The 21,450-nt window shown below is 34.1% G+C and overlaps 2 protein-coding genes and 1 pseudogene across 3 annotated transcripts in view; 2 read left to right on the top strand and 1 right to left on the bottom strand.

Annotated features, from left to right (window-relative positions):
* The window catches only part of LOC127880227 (uncharacterized), a 119,805-nt gene extending 98,631 nt beyond the window's left edge, over nt 1-21,174 (top strand). The window contains exons 1-2 of one of the 2 annotated variants that reach the window (XM_052427533.1): nt 18,686-18,821; nt 20,201-21,174. In XM_052427533.1, the coding sequence (XP_052283493.1) occupies nt 20,240-21,166 (927 nt within the window). In that variant the 5' untranslated portion in view covers nt 18,686-18,821; nt 20,201-20,239 and the 3' untranslated portion in view covers nt 21,167-21,174. Of the gene's footprint in view, nt 1-18,685; nt 18,822-20,200 lie in introns of those variants that run through there. The other variant, XM_052427534.1, reaches the window with a different exon arrangement.
* On the top strand, nt 266-9,172 carry LOC127880231 (putative nuclease HARBI1; annotated as a pseudogene).
* LOC127880236 (uncharacterized) lies at nt 7,679-11,730 on the bottom strand. The gene is made up of 6 exons (XM_052427546.1): nt 11,349-11,730; nt 10,873-10,932; nt 9,339-9,377; nt 8,817-8,849; nt 8,473-8,584; nt 7,679-8,181 (listed from the first exon to the last, which is right to left on the bottom strand). The coding sequence occupies exons 1-6, from the start codon at nt 11,569-11,571 to the stop codon at nt 8,055-8,057; spliced, it is 594 nt and encodes a 197-aa protein (XP_052283506.1). The 5' UTR covers nt 11,572-11,730; the 3' UTR covers nt 7,679-8,054.
* Nucleotides 21,175-21,450: the final 276 nt, after the last annotated feature.

Here is a 21,450-nt window from a genome sequence, read left to right as displayed (position 1 = left end):
ATTTTGAAAATTTTCACAAAACGATCGAACATCCTTAACCACATACCGGCGGTTAGAAGTCGGTAACATGTTGGTTACTGGTCGGTAAGCGTTTGTATAAAATTTGGTTAGGTATACCGATCGGTTAAAACCCAGTTAAAACATAGACTACCCTGCTTCCCTAGGTGGGTAAGTTCAAGTAACCGAGAGGTAACTTACACAAAATGGCCGCGGCGCGCGACATTATGGACGCTGACCATAATGACCTAGACAATTTCGACGTGTAAACAGACAATTGACAGATTTCGACGACGATGAACTACGGAGACGGTACAGATTTTCGACGGCAAGCATCGACAAACTAGAAGACATGATAGGACATAGACTACAACGACGTACCAGACGCAACCAACCCTTGACACCGCGGCAACAGATAATGATAGCTCTTAGGTTTTACGCATCGGGGAACTTCCTTCAATTGATAGGGGATTCTTTTGGGGTAGATGTTGCCACGATGTCAAGGGTTGTGACGGCAGTGACTAACGCTTTATTCGACCTTAAAGACAGGGCAATAAGATTTCCGACCTCGACGGACGAACTTTAGGAAGCGCAGGACGGTTTCTATGCTCAGGGGTGAGAATGCACATTTGTAAAAAAAGAGGAAAAATTTTACCTGGGGGCCAGGGGGCTGGAAGGCCCCCGGTCAGGTTCAGGGCGAAGCCCTGACCAGGGGCCCAGGGGGCCGGAGGCCCCCGGAAGCTCCAGGAAAATAGCATTTTAGATAGCCAAGGAATTCACTATCCTGGCTTCATATTTAAATATACAACTCAATTTCAGCAATGAATAAATACTGTTATCTTGAGTCACTTTCATAACAATGTAATTTCATGAGCACTAAGAGTCCATGATAACTAAATATAGTTAACATAAATTGTTAGTAAAAAGTGACAAAATACTTTGTGGTTTTTCAACTTTTAATTTTATACTTTTTAACATAATTATACATAGCACAAACAATATAGAAAGAACTAATTTGGATCCTTCTTTTGTTATAGTATATATGATTATAAATGGACTAGATTTTAAGTATATTAATCTCAGATACATGTAACTAAATTTAAATATGATAATTATGTATTTAAAAAAATGTAATTACTAAAAGGTTATGACCAGCTTATTATTATTAACATTAAAATTGAAATTATTGAATAGAATAACAAATAATACTCAAACAGTTTTTAACTTAGACTTGTTGACTAGTAGATATGAGTCTAAACATGTATGTTTTCACAGAGGAAACATATCATTAAAACTATATCACTTTGACTAGACATGGGAAAACAACAAGCATCTTTAGAAAACATAGCATCATTGCACAAGGAATAACTGAACAAAACACATATTATCAGAGAACAATAAACCAAACAAAGTTCATGTTTTGGCTTGATTCTAGCATTCATGATTTCATTTTAAAATAAAGTTTACACAATATGCAAGAACTGAAGTTAAATTATCAACAGATCTGCTTTATCAATAATTTGACATGTACTCATAAAATGAAACCCATGGCAGCTTAATAAGTGAAAAGGGAAAAAAACATGCATGTTATTGAAAAACTAAAAATGCAACACTGACCAGTAAAATTACAAACTTATGACATAACTGTTGTAAAAAGTACAGGTTACTCTTGAAGCTTTATCAAAGTACATGTTACACAGAAGCAACTAAAAAAGAATATGAATACAATCACAAATGTTCACTTCAAAATTCAAACACATTTCCTACAGACAAACTTGGGCTTATTTTTTTAATTTCCTTCTTTTGTCATTTAAACACTCAAGTTTTGCCTTCAACTGTCTTTTCTTGGCACGGTGTGCTTCCAAGTCCAGATGGCTTAAGTAGCTTTCTTTCTCTCTGTCAACTAGCTTGGACTTCATAGCAGTCTTACTCGAAACAGTTTTTCCAACAACACCAATTTTTCCAAGCCTGTCATCTTTCGCTTGTTTGGCTTTCAGTCTTGTTTTCTGCACTCTGGCTGCTGCTGATCTTAACTTAATGGCCATGTGCTTGTCTACTGGGTCTGTCAGAGGATTTCTCCGTCTAAACATTTTGATAGCTGTTGTATTCCTCGATTTCAGTGCATATTTCACTGTCTGAATTGCGCTGTATGTAGTTATGTTCAGACTTGCCGTTTTGCTGCCGATAACATCTCCCATTACGTTGAAACTCGATTCAACCATGGGTCCATGAAAAATTGATAACGCAGCAAACACCACTTTGCACAAGGTCGGATATTTTCCGTTCTTTTCAACTGCATGCCACCATACAACAACATCTTCCGAACTGAGTACAACAGAGCTATCAATACTGTAGTCTTTAATTTCTCTAAGAATTGTATCTTGCTCTCCTTCATTCAACATGAATTCAAAATAATTTACAAGACCCTGAAGTCCTTTAACACCTTTTGAGTGGTGCCGAATCAAAGGATCAATGCATGACAATGCTCGCAACAGTGGACTATTTAAGGGCAGTTTTGTCTGCATTGTGACAGCACAGCTTATGTAAGCCGAAGCTGCTGATTCAAGAAATTTCTGTATCACTTTATCTTCCTTGTCGCTTGCACGTACTAATGTTTTGACCTTATGTCCACAATACATGTCTTCAAGTTTCATTAATCCATTGGTGTTGTCCTCCAACTTCAATTCCTGCAATTGCTTAGCAGTTTTGTCCACTAAAAACTCTGATTTAATGAAACAAGCCAGGAATTTTCTGAATGTTTCCAGTTGCATATCATGCAGTCGATGAACTAACACTCCACTGGACTGAAATGTCATCACATAGCACTTTAGTGTAGGAAGTGCTTCCTGGTAAAAGGCGAGCAACAACTCAGTTTTCTTCTCAGTATGAAATAACTTGGCTACTATTCTTTTCTTTCTGGATTTGCCAAAGTCAGTCATTTTCTTTTTTCGAAGCTGCGAGTGCAATTCTTGCAGTCTGTTTAGTCCTTCTGTTGTTACACCTTTTCGTTTGTAAATGTCACACACTTTACTATGGTACACAGTCAATTCCTCTTTCACAAGAAAAGCATAGTAAAAAACTACATATGCGTCAATCATAACCTCTGTGCTCAGGGCCAAGTCATAGGCTGCAAGCCATCTGTGTTCAATAAATCGTTCTGGTTTTGTAAATTTGAGGCCAAGAATTTCACAAACCTCGGTCATTATCTCACAAAGATCACTCGACCATTTAAAGTCATTATACACGTCTGTGAACATATCTTCAAGATAGCCCTCAAATGGCTGGCAGAATTTCTTGCAGCTGTTGTGTAGATGGTGACATGAATCGCCGTCAATATTCAACAAATGTGGAGCTTTATGTTCCCTGAGCCTTGCTTCCACACCCGATTTACTTCCCCTCATTACATTGCAAGAGTCCATGAGTACTGAAACTAGATTTTTCCATGGAATTTCATTCTCTTCCAATAAATTCACAAGGATACCGTAAATGGACTCCGAGTCAACTTTTACTAGTTCTACAGATTTCCAATGTTCGCACACTACAGAATTTCCATCATAGAAAGAAACTAGCACAGTAAGGACATGCTTGTTACTTTTAGAAGTGCTCTCATCTATGTTCAAGGAGAATGGTCGAGCACGGAGTCTGTGTACAAGTTTTTCTTTAAAGCCCTCGGCTAGTCCATGCGTTGTTTTGTAGGAAGCTGTTGTACGATCCATAGACAGCTGTGACAGTGCTTTTGGATCATCAGCAAGGGCCTTGGCAAGCTCAACCAAGACTGGTGCATATGCGAATGGCATAGAATGCTCACTCATCACTCCCAATAACATCGCCTGAAAAAGAAATTATTAATTTCAGATACAGCAATACTAACAGTGTTACTATGCTCAAGAAATGGTAATTGAAACATGTATTTTTTAATGTTGAAAAAATGTCATTTAATGAGATCATTTGAAAGGCAAAACAGTGCTTTTTGCTAAAGATATTTCAACTGGGTATGTGTTGATGTTTTGTCACGAACCAAAATATGATAAATTATATTTTTTAATGTTGCTGTGATTTGTGTAAACAAATAATTATATATCACATGTGCACAGAAAGTATAAATATTGCCAAGTTTAAAATGGAACAAACAATTCTTTTAAAATAACGCACTAAACTTACTTCCGCATTTGAAACTCTGTCACACATTGGAGTCAATGGTTTTGGGTGTGGTCTTGAAGTTGCATCATCTTGGGCTGATGTAGAAGCTTGTGGGCCTGAATCAGCGATGAACTGTTTCATAACAGAATCAACCCTGAAATAAGTGAAATTTAACATTAAATTTAGTCATATTTTTACTGTCTAAATATTGACAGTAAATGTCATCATTGTCATCCTACACCGTTTGCAGAGCTCCAGATAAGGATTTGTGAAATTAGTAAAGGTACTGCCACTGACAGAAAGAAAAGGAGTAACGCTTAAAATCAATTATTACCTGTACTACCATATCCAAAAATACAGGTACATGTTTATATGACAACAAAGTGTTGTTTTAAACCGCTTTCGGTTAAGCCGGCATTCAATTGCACGCAGACATATTGTTTTTGGCAGATTTACAAGTTACAGGAAATCACGCGACAGAATAGATGCGTAAATCTTCATGAAAAAGGCGTATTTACGGCTGTACGGCCCTTATCTGGAGCTCTGCAGTTTGCTAAAAATATTTGAGTAATTTCCAAACAAAAACAGTAGTAGACATACTGTGGTGAATAATTTCCAATATTTTATGTTTCAATATTCTCTTAAGTAATAATAGTTCCGTGTTTACAAAAAAATTGGCGGTACTCAAATTTTCTGCATAAATTTCAAGACTCACACAATTTTTGTCAATTACGAAAATTACCTGTAATTGGAGTATCTTTGCTTCAAAATGTCCATGTGCTTCGACGATTTAATGTGGTCTTCCAGTGCAACGCAACCGCGACTTCCATAATTTATTTGTTTATGGCAAAGCTTGCACATCGCAATTCCTGCACAGTTCAGTTTGACGAAATCACCACCTAATGAAACTTTCCGCGTGTCTCCACCGATTGTCACATCAATTTCTTTTTCAAGCCATTTGAAATTGAATTTGTTTTTTACAGATTTATCACATTCTTTAACTTTATGGGCGTCTTTTAAGTTTATAACATCCATTTTTTTGCCAAATCGCAAGACGATGTTCTCAGTAATCCGCCATCTTGAATCGAAATGATAAATGCAGAAGAGACGCGAATAGTGATTGGACGAGCGAGATATACGATGCTTTATCATTGGCCGATATGAAATCTCGTGTAAACTGATGCTTATGTAGAAAATTTACCGAATGGACGCTGGCTGACAATCGATATCGTCGGTGGCTGACGATTGAAAAATATTTGGGGTTACCCCCCCCCCCCCCCCCCCAATAATTTCTCCTCGAATTTACATCGATCTCAAAAACGGTCTTGGGCACTTAAAAATCCGCGGAATTCCGCGGATCCGCGGAAAATTCTCACCCCTGTATAATAATAATGCTCTACGTGGTATGCCGTGTTTGATCGGGTGCATCGACGGCACCCATGTCAAAATTCTTTCTCCGGGTGGAGAATCTGAACACACATATGTTAACAGAAAACGGCAGCATAGCATCAATGTTCAAGCAACATGTGACCACAAAGGTACTGCAACTAGCTCATTCTTAAAATTTAGGCATTCACTTGTCAAAAGACCGAATTGAATAAACAACTGCGCTGCATCAGTCGATTGAAAATCTTATCGAAAGTAATCATTATTGTATAAATTAGTATTTTCACCTCAAAAATACACAAAAAACAATCGAAATAGTATCTTACCTTTCATTTTGCTATAAAATCCATAAATAATCCATTAAAAATCACTGACGATTTTGCATTCAGGGTCTCTATTAATTATTTAAGCATAGTTAAATACAGACCCTAATGCCATCCTATCACAGCTCCAAGAAATATTCAAATGTGTAAACTTATGAACATGATTAACTTTCTACTACGTCACACTCCAACGTCATGTGCATCACTGCTGTGAGTGGCCTATGAGTGGTTGAGATGGTGAGGCACATTGCAGGGTAACTGCCTATCTGTAATTCACTCAGTTAGTTTTCTTCCCAAGTATCAAAAAAGTAAATTTTCTGTAGCTCGCATTTATTGTTTGACCATGACATGGTATTCAATTTCTTTTTCATATTTATATAATCAAACTGTAAAGTATATCACAATGTATTGAACCCCTAATTACATTTTTCAATTTAAAAAAAAAGCAATGCAAAAAATGATTGGAATTAAGAATTTATTACATGTATATGCATCAGTGGTGTCTTTCACACGTAGTTAAGTTTTAATTTTGTTTTATCAACGTTCATTCAATATGGACACCATGCTTGATTATTATTTCAATTGTGAAAATTATACGTTGTGTATTTCTCTACAAACAACATAAACAAACAGTATTTTTAGGACGATTCACCAGCATTAACGCCGCCTGGCCCGGCTCTTGTCATGACGCTCATGTGTTCAGGGTGTCCGAGCTTTGTCGGAACATGGAAGCCAACCATCAAGGTAATTTTTAATGATGTCATTTTTAATCATCATTTATTTAAAAGCCGTGTCCGGCTACCTAATCTAATCGTCACAGCGCTTAACTTTTCCTGATTCTAAATATCACATTAATACCTAAACCAAAACACGTTATTTCCTGCTTTATGTGTACTTAATGCTCTCAAGGCTACTATTTTGATATCCCTGCATAAACATGGTTTGTCATCCTTATTTGATAGAAATAACAGGATAGACGTTGACATTTGTATTGTAGCTGTTGTCATGGTTTTCAATTAAAATGCAGATTTTCAACGAGGTGTCCTACTCGGAGACTCGGGTTACCCGTGCAGACCTTTCCTTATGACACCGTACGCAAATCCAGGTTATTTTATTATAAATCAAACATACTGGTACTGTTGTACCGGTCTTGCTAATTATGCGAATGATACATGTTTTGTAAGATATAGTATTGTTTTACGCAAGTAATTCTCTAAGAAAAGCGTTAATGACGTATCGAAACTATTGAAATTATACGCCAATGTCTAAGGGGTTTATTTAGTGAATGTACGTGTATATAAGTTTCAATAATATTAAATCATAACATGTCAATTGAATTTTTAAAATGAATTTGTAACATATGCAAACAATTGTGCTTCTTTACATGCAGGCAATGAAGCGGAAGAAAAGTTTAATCGGTCCCACATGGGTACTCGAAACCTCATTGAAAGAGTGTTCGGTATGTGGAAGCGGAAGTTTCACATACTTCACTCAGAGGTAAGCATATGTTCAATCAAGTAAACAGTTGTTTGTATAAAACATTTCCTAGTCATTTATGAAATATCGGTACATAAATGCGCTCTATAAATCAAATTATATTTACTGTTTAAGCACACAAAATAATGACACATGTTTAATGTTAATTTTATGATTAGAATTCAACTGTGAATCTCTCAACAAATTAACAATAATATGCATTAAAGACATGTCAACTAACAGCATTATCGTTGCATGTAAGCATATTTGTAATTATTTTATGAGCAGATCAGAATGAAGCCCGAGAAATGTTCGAGGATCATTGTTGTTTGTGCCATATTGCACAACATATCTCTTCTGTGGAAGGAGCCAGATGTCCCCGATGCCGTTCTCGACGAGCAGCCACCGCCTGAACAGTTTCATGGACAGATGGACGGACGCGGCGTGAGAGCGCATATCACACGCACATACTTTATATGAGGTAAGTAGTTATGAGTTAGAACAAACATAAAAACAATCAGATTGTATGTATTTAAATAGTGTACACCATTTTAACATTGGCAAATTTAAATACAACAAAACACGTCTTAGTCCCCCAAGCATTTAAGCCATCTTCTGCAGCATTGCAGAGAAACATAAAAACAATCAGATTGTATGTATTTAAATAGTGTACAACATATTAACATTGGCAAATTTAACACAACAAAAAACACGTCTTAGTCCCCCAAGCATCTAAGGCATCTTCTGCAGCATTACCTCTGCCAGACGAGAACACTTTGTCCAACACTCAAGTTGTGCCTCTTGTACCTCTATGCATTTTCGGTAATACCGCATTTGTAGTTCTTTTAAAGTTGTTGGTCTGCAATAATATAATTATCTATGTTGTACATTGTGGTTTTGAAAATTGTGAAAATTCTGAAAAACTTTCATTAATTCAAAAATGCGCCCGCAGCCGAGTGTTGGCACCCGTTATGCGGTTCCCTTGTTATTTATCATTTCTGCACCCATAGATTTCTTCGCAATCAATTCAGAAGTCAGTAATACAGTATAGATACATAATCAAACGTATGATTCTGGATAGTTTTAAGTTACGTCCTATAAATATAATTCCAATTATTAATAACTAATGAAGACTATAAAATAAATATACGTTTCTTTTGATATGTTTCCAGGTCGAAACTTCTTCCGCTCAGGTTCTGGTGCTGGAGCGTCAACTTCGGACCCATAACCTGCATTGCAGTTTTCTTGAGCTGGAGCTTCGTCTGAAATTGTTTTGCAGATAATAAATAGGTGGCTTTATATGTAATGACTGCTGTGTGTTGCTCATGCAGTTACAAGCAGTTTACATGACATCATACTCTGGGAATGTTCATTTTATTAATTAACTTGAAACACAGTTAGCAATTTTAACACTGAATCATAACTTGTTAATTACAACAATAATTCCATTTATGTTTGCTTTTAAATATGACGATTATAATGATGCATATCTACCTGCAATCTTCACAACAGGAGTTTGTGGCAAACCTGTAAATGATAAATATGAACAAATATTTAATTAGTCATTGTAGTGTTTTGTTACGTTATAACAGTAATTGTTGTCGTTGTAGTTGAAGATGGTCAATAATAAGTAATAACATTTGTGGTAAAAATAGTGGTATATAGTAGTAGTTGTATTTGTTGTAGTAGTTGTATTTGAAGTAGTAATAGTAGTAGTAGTAGTAGTAGTAGTAGTAGTAGTAGTAGTAGTAGTAGTAGTAGTAGTAGTACTTAGTAGAAGTAGTAATAGTAGTAGTAATAGCAGAAACAGTAGAAGAAGTAATATAAGTAGTTGGAGTTGTCGTAACATAAGTAGTAGCAGTAGAAGAATAGGCAACAGCAGGTGTAATATACAGCATGTATTATTATCAAAAGAGGGCTTTCATTTAATATTGCGTTAATGAACAGACAAATGAGTAAACATGTGCTGTTGTTGTTTTTATGCTGTTTTAGATTACATAATAGCAATTGCAATACCTCCTTTATGGACAGCAGTAACTGTTGTACTCGGAGTACCTGTAAGAAACGAGTGTTAATTAAATATTTGTGAAATAAATAAATTTATTTCCCTGTGACGTACCCCAACCAGTTTTCTATACTTTTGGATTAGTCCATAACATATTGTGTATGTGTTTTTTTAAATTCTGAATTCAAGTATGTCTATATCAAAAAGACAACGACATCCCTTTAAAACTTTCGTATTATCTTTTGATCATGTTAAATAAAGACTTGTTAATAAGTATCGCTACGCTCATTCGAAAGATGAATACACGTCTGTTTATAGTTTTTTGCTTATCCGTAATTACCCGTGTAATGTTATGAGACGTTCCAATGCTTATATTGTGCGACTTCACTTCAGTTATTGCAATGTGTGTACGGTCAGTGACATGTGTCTACGGACGTTTTACAATTCACCAAATTATACCCTCACGGATTTAAGGTAGTGCACCTCTAATGATTTCCCGCGATTTCTTCGAAGGTTGAAGAGCCTACTATTAGGTGCCGTAGCCTAGTGGTTAAGGCGATAGACTAGAAATCTTTTGGGATATTCCCGCGCAGGTTCGAATCCTGCCGACGACGTATACTTTTTTGCGACGCGTTTTATTTATTTTCTAACGTAATTTGATTTAATATGGCATATAAGCTATATTTATTGTTAAATATGTTGCAATTTTTATGCACATTTTTCAATTATTAAAATTAAAACAACGTTATGGCGAAATTGGGTGATTTACTGTTGAAAATACGAACCATGCATGTTGCATTTTTATTTTTATTTCAAAAAGTAAACGGTAAATCTGTCTAGTTCTTGGTATTTTTGCTGTATATAGTGTTTCTATAAAAACTAAGTTTAAAATATGACTTAAATGATACTATTTTGAATTTTATGACACTTTGTTTTTAACCGACCCAATTTTTACTTGGCTGAAATCACTTACATTTCATGGTGCTCTTCCATAGATAAAAATTTGTAAAAAATAAATGTCTGTAAAAGAATACTTATTTCATCTTGTTTAAACTTTAAACACCTTTACAGCATCTGTACACACCAACTGCATGCCCATATTTGGAAATTTGAATGAATTATGGAACTTTTATATACCCCAGGGGTGAAAATAAACTGGACAAAAGCCGAGCGTGGGGGTGGTATTGAAAAAATCGGTATATTTTTTTAAAAAGCATGGAAAGCCTACCTACAAATTTGCATGTAGTTCAGTGAAATGATGCTGATTAAGAAAATGATTAATTAGATTATATTTGGATATGTGCCCATTAGAGGTGCACTACCTTAAAGTGCATCGTAGATATGGTTAAGTGCATATTATACAGATAAAGAGTACATGTATTCGTCATAAAGTGGATTAAAAAAAACACACTTTTACATGGACATTAGAGTGATAAAAACTAAACAGCAATCGACAGTTCAAAATGTATTTCGGATATGAGGTACAAATCAGGAAATAGGAAATAAATGAAATTGCAAACGGATATTATGAATAGAAAAACAAACCTTCCCACAAAATGATCTGCACATGGCTGTCTTCTACTGGAACTGAAGTTGAAGTTGGAGCTGCAAGGACATTAACCCATTGTGTTCATCTTATCAAAGCTTTTGTTTGTGTAGAAAATGTGTAAATGTAATTTTTCAAAATAACAAACATGTAATGCAGTATATGCACATCTGCGAAAGAATATATCTATTGGCAGAATAAGAGATGTCAAAATATCATAAAAGAAGCTAAATAAAGTCTTGTATTATCACAAAATGGGAACAGACATGTACAATCTAGTTAAGGAAACCAAAGTAAATGAAAACATTTCTGTAACACTATGATAATGTGGTATTGTTGGATACATATCGACAAAGACAGTCACATTTGTGCCAAACAAAAAAACTTAATTACAAACAAAGAAAGTGAATATACGGAAACAACATACCATTTTAAATATCAAAGACAATGTAAACATTAAAAAGCTAATTTTTACCAGAAATGCAGCTCTTACAATTTGAAGCCCCAGGTATTCCACTAAAGGAGGCTAGGCCAGACATCATGTCCACTATCCCCTGGCTTGTTACAGACATTTCTGGAAGAGGTGGACCATCCCCTGTCTGGGTCAAGCTTTTTTTTTCATCGGTGAACTCACGTATGGCCTTTTTCACCTTTAGTATACATTTATTTATATAAATTGTCATATTTTGTAATTTCATTATTATGTATGTTATGTTTATTGATATAGTTAATTCAGTTATTCAAGGGACAATGCAGCGACAGGACACGTTTAAATAAACTTGCATCAATTTAAACAAATATTAAATTAATAATTTCATAATATTTTGTACAACATGACCATTTTTGACTGTATACAATTCATTATCAATTATTCAAATAAATATATTGTTTTTAAATATGTTTTTTGTTGTTTTACAATTTGATCCATACACTTTTAATCAATCCATAAATATTAGAATAATCAAAAAAATATATCCATTAATGCATCGATAATCCTAAATAGAATATTAAACATAGTAAAAGCGTTTGTCAAAACAATCAGTGGTGAAGAGGTAGAGGATAAAATATTGCTTCAAGAGGTCCCTGGTTCGAGCCACAGATAGGGCGCATTGTTTCAGTTGTCCATTTTCACTGTTATCATAAATATTTGAAAATATTTTAAATATTAAATATTTGTTAATTAATCCATTTAATGACATTAGTTAATCATCTGTTAACAAGTCCCTTTAAGTTGCATTTTTGATAAGTATTTTAAGTAGGTTGATTGGATAATGAAAAATGTTGTTAAATGTCATATAGACGAACAATACTATTTGGATATGTAGTTACATTACATACCATGTTCGTCCACCTCTGTTTAATTTGATCAATCGTTCGCGGCCCATTGCCCACTGCATTAACGCGGTCCCTGATCTCCGCCCACACTTTATCCTGAATTGCCTTGGTGTTAGGATTACTTCCACCGCTGGCATGTTTAGCGGTGAGTCGCTTGAAATGAGTTTCCATGCACTTTTGCAGGACTTCGTTCTCCCGATAAGAAAACTGCCTCGACCGCCTAATTTTACCGGTACTATCGCTACAGTCACTGTCAGCCATTTTGTTTGTTTACGAAATCGCCGTCTGACACATCGCGCGGAAAATACGTCATTAGAAAATGCATCATGGGATTGTTTTCGGTAACTTTAACCAGCGTTTATACAATACGGTGCTGAAGATCTGTGTTTGCGTTGGCATAGTTATGTCTCTCATCAAATTAAGATTCTATTCCAAAGTTTAATACTTCTAAACTAATTTGGTTATTAATTTTAAACTTTGAACATACTTTTCCTTTTCATCACCTACACGATAAGATATTAAATCGCGAATTACTTTGCTTTTGTTTTTATATAGTACATGTATGTAATGGCATTGCTTATGCTTTTGATTTTGAGAGTATAGTGATGTATTTAAAAGCCATTTTATTTACAAACTGCTCAAGTTATTTCACTTGTTTAACGGATACAACTGTTAAACAAACTCAAGCAACATGTATTATTATACTTATAACTCAATTTTGTATCTCGACAAGGTCTTATGACGATTTATATTGTTCTTGAAACTGTGAATGTATTGTTAAATTGAATTACCAAAGCAGTTTTATATTTGAATAAACATATGTCTTTGTTAACTATCAAACATCACCCACTTTTCACTCTTTTCTGGTATATTTGGCCTAAATAAAATCTTTTATAAGTACGTTATAACTGACCTCATAGTATGATGGTAATTGTAGCGATGATGATGATATTAAACTAAGTATTAATACAATTAGTTTGAATATGTTACTGTTATTAATGGTAAGGTAATAATTGTTATTATCTAGTTTAAAGAAAGTAAGTTTTGGTTTTGGTTTTCTTGGTATTACCACAGGTGGGTAGCGTGTGGCTATGATATTAATTAGTGAAAACATCATTTTGAATGATAAATTATCATATTATAACGAAAAATTAACTTTTCTGAAAAAAAATATTACACTATCAAATATATATATAACAAGGTATGCAACTCAAAATCAGCCCAAAACGGGGTGCATCGTTTTGAACAGCCATATCTTCATCAATTTTGCAGCGATTTTCACGATCTTGGTCTCATTCAACGCAGAAATGAATTTACTTTCTGGAAATGTATATGTTTTGCATTTTTTTTACAAATGCTGCGTCAACTTCTAAGAAATAACACGATACACAACTCGCATGACCCAGTTGACAGTGATCATGCTGTCTTTAAGACTGAAATCTTCACGGAGTAAAGGGCAACTTCCCTACAAAGTTCATGTAGTTCGATACCATAATTCAATAAAACGTATGAAAAAACATTATTACCGTTCTTGTCGTTACATTCTGCATCAAGACTAACTGTCCAGCGCCGTTTGAAACCTTTGTTTACATAAATTTCAACTAACTGACATTTTAAACATACGAGTGATTTCATTGGTCCAATGCGGAGGTGTGTCTTTACAACTGGAGATTTCATTCATAAAGAATGCATGATCACTGTCAACTGGGTCATGCGAGTTGTGTATCGTGTTATTTCTTAAAAGTTGACCCAGCATTTGTAAAAATATTGCATGACATATACATTTCCAGAAAGGAAATTCATTTCTGCGTTGAATGAGACCAAGATCGTGAAAATCGCTGCAAAATTGATGAAGATATGGCTGTTCAAAGCGATGCACCCCGTATTGGGCTGATTTTGAGTTGCATACCTTGTGATATATATATTTGATAGTGAAATGTTTTTTTTCAGAAAAGTTAATATTTCGTTATAATATGATAATTTATCATTCAAAATGATGTTTTCACTAATTAATATCATAGCCACACGCTACCCACCTGTGGGTATTACCATTATTTTTATAACAAGGTATTTGTATAAGTACTTGTACAAAAAAGGAAAAAAAATGTTTTAGATTGTTTTTGCATGAAACATTATATATAATGAAACATCAATGAAACGGATACTTTCAACAGTATTTTCCAATAGGATTTTTATAAAATTTAATGCGGTAGGTTATCGACGGTAAAAAATCATAATACGAAACAATTGCATATCTAAAAAAAAAACGCATTGTCGCAATGTCACCAAAACAATTCGGCTTATTATAATTTAGTCTATGTGTAAGTTGAATGGCATTGAATTATTTGTGTAAGTTTGATCACATTTTAATAAAAATGACGTTTCTATTTCATCGTCACGAAAATTGTTTAAACATAGTGACGGCGGAGCCATTTCGAGGGTACTTTACTTATACAATACTTGACATAAAATAGCATAACTCAAATTCGCATCCAGGCAACACAGCGCTATTTCAGTTGTTAATTTCAGACGATTCAGAATTTTTTTTTGGGCGGGCCTCTCTGTTAAAACGAGTTTAGTTTGACCTGGAGTTTAATGTTTGGCAACATTATTATCAGGACTTGTCGTCGGTGTTAACGAAAAAAGAAGCAGCCATATCATTCTAAAATGAAACCAATTAAATCTTCTTGCCTTGAAGAGCTCAAACCTCTTTCGTTTTTAGTTGTTCGCGTAGCGAACAGCTTATGTCGTTGACGAAAATTTTAAGTCAGTTTAATGTTATATACAGAAAGCCTTCTACCCGCCTCTACCACATATGCCGTATCCGCGCGAGAAAGAGTTGTATCATTTATGAAAGAGGTTTGGGCTCTTCAACTATATTCATTCACAAATGGAAACATTATGTGAATATCGTGTTGAATGGAATATTTTTGAACGTAGCTTATATAGAAAAGAATCAATAAACAATGTTTGTATTATACGTATGGCGAAAAGGAGATTGTTTATGAATGATTAACATAGTCCGCTATCTGCTTTGTCTAAATGACGTAGTAGAGGTCATTCATTATCTGAGGCTATTAATAGATTCGGGAAAACAACGCAATAGTTTAAGGTTACGCTTGTTTATATTATCAATTTATAAAACGTTGAACATGAGTTCAACAATAACTTCAGGGATACGACAGACAACAACAAAAATGCTTCATAATCGCTAAAACCGAATAAAAAAAACAATTAGATATAAAAAGAATTATCTGTTTCGTAACCTCGCTCATGCTTCTACAGCGGGTTAAATTTGATATTTCTGGGAAACGTGTTTTTGTTCGCAACTGATATCGGCGATCTTTTGTATTTTGTATTTACGGGTGCTAACAACGCAATAGTAAAAGGTTAAGCTTGTTTATATTCACAGTTCTCAATTCATAAAACGTCGAACATGAGTTCACATATTACTACAGGTATACTATAGACAACCTCAAAAATGCGTTATACTCGCTAAAATCGAATATTAAAAAACAACTAAATATAACAAGAACATCGTTTAAAAAGCTAGTCGGCGTAAATACTGACTTTGAAATAAAGTTTGCAATTTAGGTTTGTAAATAAATAAATTGAAAACAAAAGTTTAACTAATGTGTTATTTTTTCAAATGTAAGTCTTATGTTCATCGCATGAAATGTGTGTTATGATTGTCAAACCACACATTTGTGTAAGTAGATGAAAAATTATACTAAGGGATTGCACATCATATGTGTCCTCACATGCCTTATTATGAGTATATTTCTTCACTATCGAAATATATCGTATGTTAATATTTGATTTAAACGCAGTTTTCTTTCGACACATTTAAATTACACTTTCATAGCCGCCTCATGCGAAAATGGGTCTTATGCGTTTCGACCAGCGTATCTTAAACCTACATGTGCATTTGCGCAGTCTAGCCAGAGGCGAAGCTGTTCGCTATAAAATCACTCAATGTGTTATGGTCTCATTATATATTTCCTGACCAGACTGAGAGATGCGCAGGGTGAGTGTGGAATATATATGATGGGCCCATATGGAAAAAGACCCATGTTCGCATGACGAGGGTCATTAAAAAATCTCATTGCGAATTGTAAATGGCACATTTTAGAACAATGCTTTCGATACAAAATTGAATTCAAAAAAGCAAACTTGTAGATAAGGGAAGCCTATCCAGGCGTTCAGGAACGATTTCCAGACGTGCTGACCGAGCACGGCAAACATAGTGGTTGGATATTTAAACGCTTTAACTATTATCGTGTCACTTTACTATTTCTGTATTTTTTTCTCATCTTGATAGCAAAACTGTGTTTATCGATAGTTCCCGGACGATTTAGTGAACGAGTGCTGGTCCTGGAATTCTGCGTAATGGATTTTAACGTGTAATTGTAACTAGGCCACAATTTGTGTCGTTTGAACATACATAGAGTTGTCCGGAATTCCTTACACTGAACAGTGCTACATCCTTTGCGCTGAGCACAGACACAGTGATGTATCCAAAGTTCAGAGGTTTTATCTCGAATCAGCCTATAAAATATTCGAAATTATTCACGCGTGTCTGCTGGCGTTATGTACATGTCATTTAAGGTGAAAAGCTGGGTAAAACAGTGACGCCGAAAAAGCGCATTAGTGCTCTATACCTATGTTTAATTCAGAGTTGTTGACACCGTGTGAACTGCTAGGGTAACAAGCAATGCATAAACAACAAAGTACGGGCTGTTTTTATGACTACCTAATTCGTGAGTAAAAAGTATTGCTCGCAGATTTATTTTTTATTTATTTTTATCAATTATCTTATTGTATACTTTGAATTTGTATATGGTGGCAATAATCAAAAGTTTTGTACAGGGAATTTTCATCATGAAATTATATCTTTAGTGAGCTAGGTATTCGATTTTCCCAAAATATTCATTTAATATGATGGTGATTGCAAATTGTCTTGATATTCAGTTCTCATTACCATTTTCATCATACTTTCTATGCTTTCAGAACGTCCAAAAATTAGCCATGTTGTTATTTTGTCTAAGTTATCTCTATGAAATAAATAGGATGATAAAAAGTGCACACAAATCTCGACCCGTGCGTTATGACATACTCTTAATAAATTTGAATGCTGTGTGTTCATTTCAAACTTGCGATTAATTTTGAAAAATGAGTTGCGTCTTAAATTTTGCGATAGCGAACAATTTCAGTGCCGTCAGCGCTTTGATATAAATGTCTTGGGCTATTAAAATGTATAGGAGAGTATGTAAATATATTTGCAATCACGGACCATTTTAACCAAATTAACAACCGCCATCCAAACGAAAAATCAGACTGCTCGTGAAACAGGCAAAGTTCTAGCCTTTGTTAGTCACTGGAAGAGACCATAGCATTCAAGAAGAAAGTAGATGGTCAGATTAACAAGCATTGTGCAGTCCATCTGGCATAAAAAAGCATAACACAATCGTGCCATCCTTAAGGCAATTACATGCCAGAACGTTTGCAGTAATTTCTTCGGTTTATGCTTGAAACAATGAAATATACAAATCAAAATAAAACGTATTGTTTAAACAGGTACGTTGACAAAAAAATTGAACAGAAATACCCCGATAACATGCTTGGTTTCTACATCGTCAAGGTTTCATCGATCGATAGCAGCAGTTTATCACTAAATAAATCAATTATAAGGTATTACGGTCTTAGTCGTAGGTCGATGTGGTATTCTTCGATCGATTGGATAATACACTTGTCAGCAATTTCAGGAATAAATCCTTAATATTAAGGATCGGTATTCGATTGATAGGAAAAAAGACAAACAAGTGTTAATTGTGCTCGTTTGATCACAAATAATATTTGTATAGACTTTTTGTATACAGAATTATTTTCTGTATGAACTGGATAAAACACATTTAAACTATTTTAAATATACAGGCACAGAAAGTTAATGAGTAGCTTATACACTTTAAATTATTTTGGGCGACATGTGATATTTTAATACGAACACAATTGTTATATATCATAAGCATTGAAACATTAATGACTCGCAAGTATATTGTCAAGCGAGGTGAGTATTGAATCCAGTATTTAATTAAAATCAGTTTCATTGTACACCATAGCGTCACTTTTACATTCCTTGTCTAAGCATGCTTTTATTGTAAACCTATAATTGCATTCAGACTTGCGAAGGGCGTGTGCTATTCATTGCGATCGTCTCAGCTTTAACCGGCTGCTGATATTTTTTCACCATGATTCTTCGTTTGTGATCGTATCTCGCCAGCCAAACGTCAGGATCTTTCTTGAGCTTCGGCAGGAGTTTATGAAGACCTGAATTTTCTTCATGTTAATGACGGTGGTCTTTCCGTTTGCTGGTAAAAAAGTAGTATTTGCTTCGCGATTCCCTACGTGGATTGTGAGAATCAGTCTAGCTCAACTGATAACATTGTTTAAACACTACATTGTATTTAAATAACGGATTAGGATTGAAATATTATCAGTAAGGGGTTTATCTTGGTGTTGCACTCAATTTGCCTCATGCAATTTATGTTACGATACATGAGAGTGTGTGTCTTATTAAACAACTGAAAGTATTATGCAGGATTTCTGATTTTTGGTATGTTTGTTTATGTTTTCCCCCCAAAATATTGCAATTTAATACGTCTAATGAATAAGGCACACTCAGTGTTATGATGAATTTTGCCATAAATATAATAATTAAGCGAACGCGGATCACAGAGTTCACATTTTTAATCGATATGACGTTATCGAGATGTTTAATTTGATATTAGATCAACAATTTCGATATTTAAACTTAAAATATTAAATTGCAAGCCGTGTGTAAAATATAAATACCGACACACAAATAAATGGATAACACAAATACCGCAGCAATATAATTTTTATTATAATAACGTAATTAGACAAGATTATACAGGGCTGAATTGTTAGGCATTATGGTTATAACGATTAATTAATAAGTGTGTAAGTTAATTTCATACAGTAAATATACATTAACATAGTTTTTGAATTGATTTGTTACATTTGAAAAATGTTAAGCGATGAACACGAAGAATATTAATCGCTCATCTTTCGCGATAAAACAAGAAAACACAGTCGTTTCTTATTGACATATGATATTTTAATACACAATTATACATGTTTAAGTGATGAACGTACATATGTGCGAACTGAAATTTGTTAGAAAAAAGCTTACAATTGGTTGTGAAAGGTATTTTATTGTTTTTTTTTTATCTAACACTCACATATAACAACCATAAAATATGTCAAAACAAAATAGGGTCAGCATGAAGCTGAGAAGCTGATGATATAATAAGTGTTTTCTTCAAAGAGACTTGTTTAAAGAGTTTCTTTAAAAAAAGGCATTTAATGGGTTTACTAAGAAATCTTTATCGATAATGTGTTGCAAAGTTCTAATAAGCAGACACAAAAGTTGAATACAAATATTTCTTATTCCGGACTTAAAACACTGACCTCAGGTAGATTAAGCTACAAGCTGAGAGAATCATAGCTGGTGTTATAGCCCTCGATGTATTTTCCAAAATAATACATAGTCTTTAAACGATGTATATTTTTATCCAATTTCGAATTTTGATTATTTGTTAAATACCTAATATATTAAACATTTGCTTAGTCAAATGTTATTAATCCTTGTTAAACATAATGCATACATTATTTTTTTCTTTAAATCTATAACGATTATTTTGATAATCAGGATTTTATAAAACTTAAACATGATGCGATAAAGTTGGTGATATAATTATTCAGATTTTGTTTTACCAGTGATCGATTGTACATGTAGATAAACAATATTTGATCCAGTCAAAGCGATTAAAGCAGATTTCATACCAGTCGAATCGATCAATATCGTAAATTCGTTAAGTGCAGACATTTTTTAAATGGTAATACGAAGTATTGAATCTTTCTTTTTCAATTTGTAGCGTTAAAGCTTATCGCAACATTGATCAATTTCAGGTGGACCTGGATTATAAACGATCGAGCATCGCATACAATATGACGAGAAGAGGCCCCAGTGTTTTTATACTTGCCACCCTCTCGTTTTTGGCCGTTTCTTTATTTATTTATTACAATTACGTATCCGACTTAAATACTAAATTTAAACGTAAACTATCAAATGAAAATAACGGCATATGTTCATTGCTGAAAGAACAAAATCCGACAATCACACTATGCAATGGATCATTTCCTGAAATCCCACGAGATGTGCAGAGTATTCATAGCTCATCTGTTTTCAAGGTGAAACTAAACCAAAGTGAGTATGATGCACAAATGGGTATGATAAGACAATTTAAAACAGTCTGTGAGACAAATGACATTACATATTTCTTCTATGGGGGGTCACTGATTGGCTCGTATCGGCATTTCGGGATGGTGCCATGGGACGATGACATCGATATATTATTGAATGTCAGCGACAAACAGAGGTTTCGAGATAGCGTCCTAGGTTCGAAAGAATTTACTCTGTTAGAATTCAAAGAAAATTTATGGAAATATTTTAAAACAAACAGAAGTGAATTACTTGAGAATAATAGAAATTACATGTGGCCATTTATTGATATATTGTTTTATTATGACGATGGACAAACGTTGTCACTTCTCTGGGACACTGTTGACCCTTTACCGACATTTAATAAAAACGACGTGTTTCCGTTGTCGTTCATGCCCTTTGACATATTTGTTGTTCCAGTCCCGAAGAAACCTGAAATAGTTCTTAAAATAGTACATGGTGATATTAGTCTTTGCGTCTCGAATATTTGGAGTCACCAACACGAAGAGCCACTGAAGAATACAGAAAAAGTTCCGTGTTCGACTTTGTACTCCATATACCCGTTTGTACACAGGGCAGATAATAATGGCACAATACGAGAGGAGCTGCGAATTAAAAACGAAACCTACATGGTTATTGAAAGAATAGTATGACAAAATGCTTACATTAAAAAAAAAAATATATATATATATATATATATATATATATATATATATATATATATATACATATATATATATATATATATATATATATATATATATATATATATATATATATATATATATATATATATATATATATATATATATATAGATATATAGATGGATAGATATTTAAGAAATAGAAAACCGAAGGCTGAGGTCCATATACTATTTGGGGCTGCCTGGCTGGTCACTATTCTGCCATTGGGCCTGAAGTGAGGTTTTCTAATTCT

This window comes from Dreissena polymorpha, chromosome 4 (genome assembly GCF_020536995.1).
Source record: "Dreissena polymorpha isolate Duluth1 chromosome 4, UMN_Dpol_1.0, whole genome shotgun sequence".
Classification (NCBI taxonomy): domain Eukaryota; kingdom Metazoa; phylum Mollusca; class Bivalvia; order Myida; family Dreissenidae; genus Dreissena; species Dreissena polymorpha.
The sequence above is the reverse complement of the archived record's forward strand: the minus strand, read 5'-3'. Positions and strand labels throughout refer to the sequence as shown.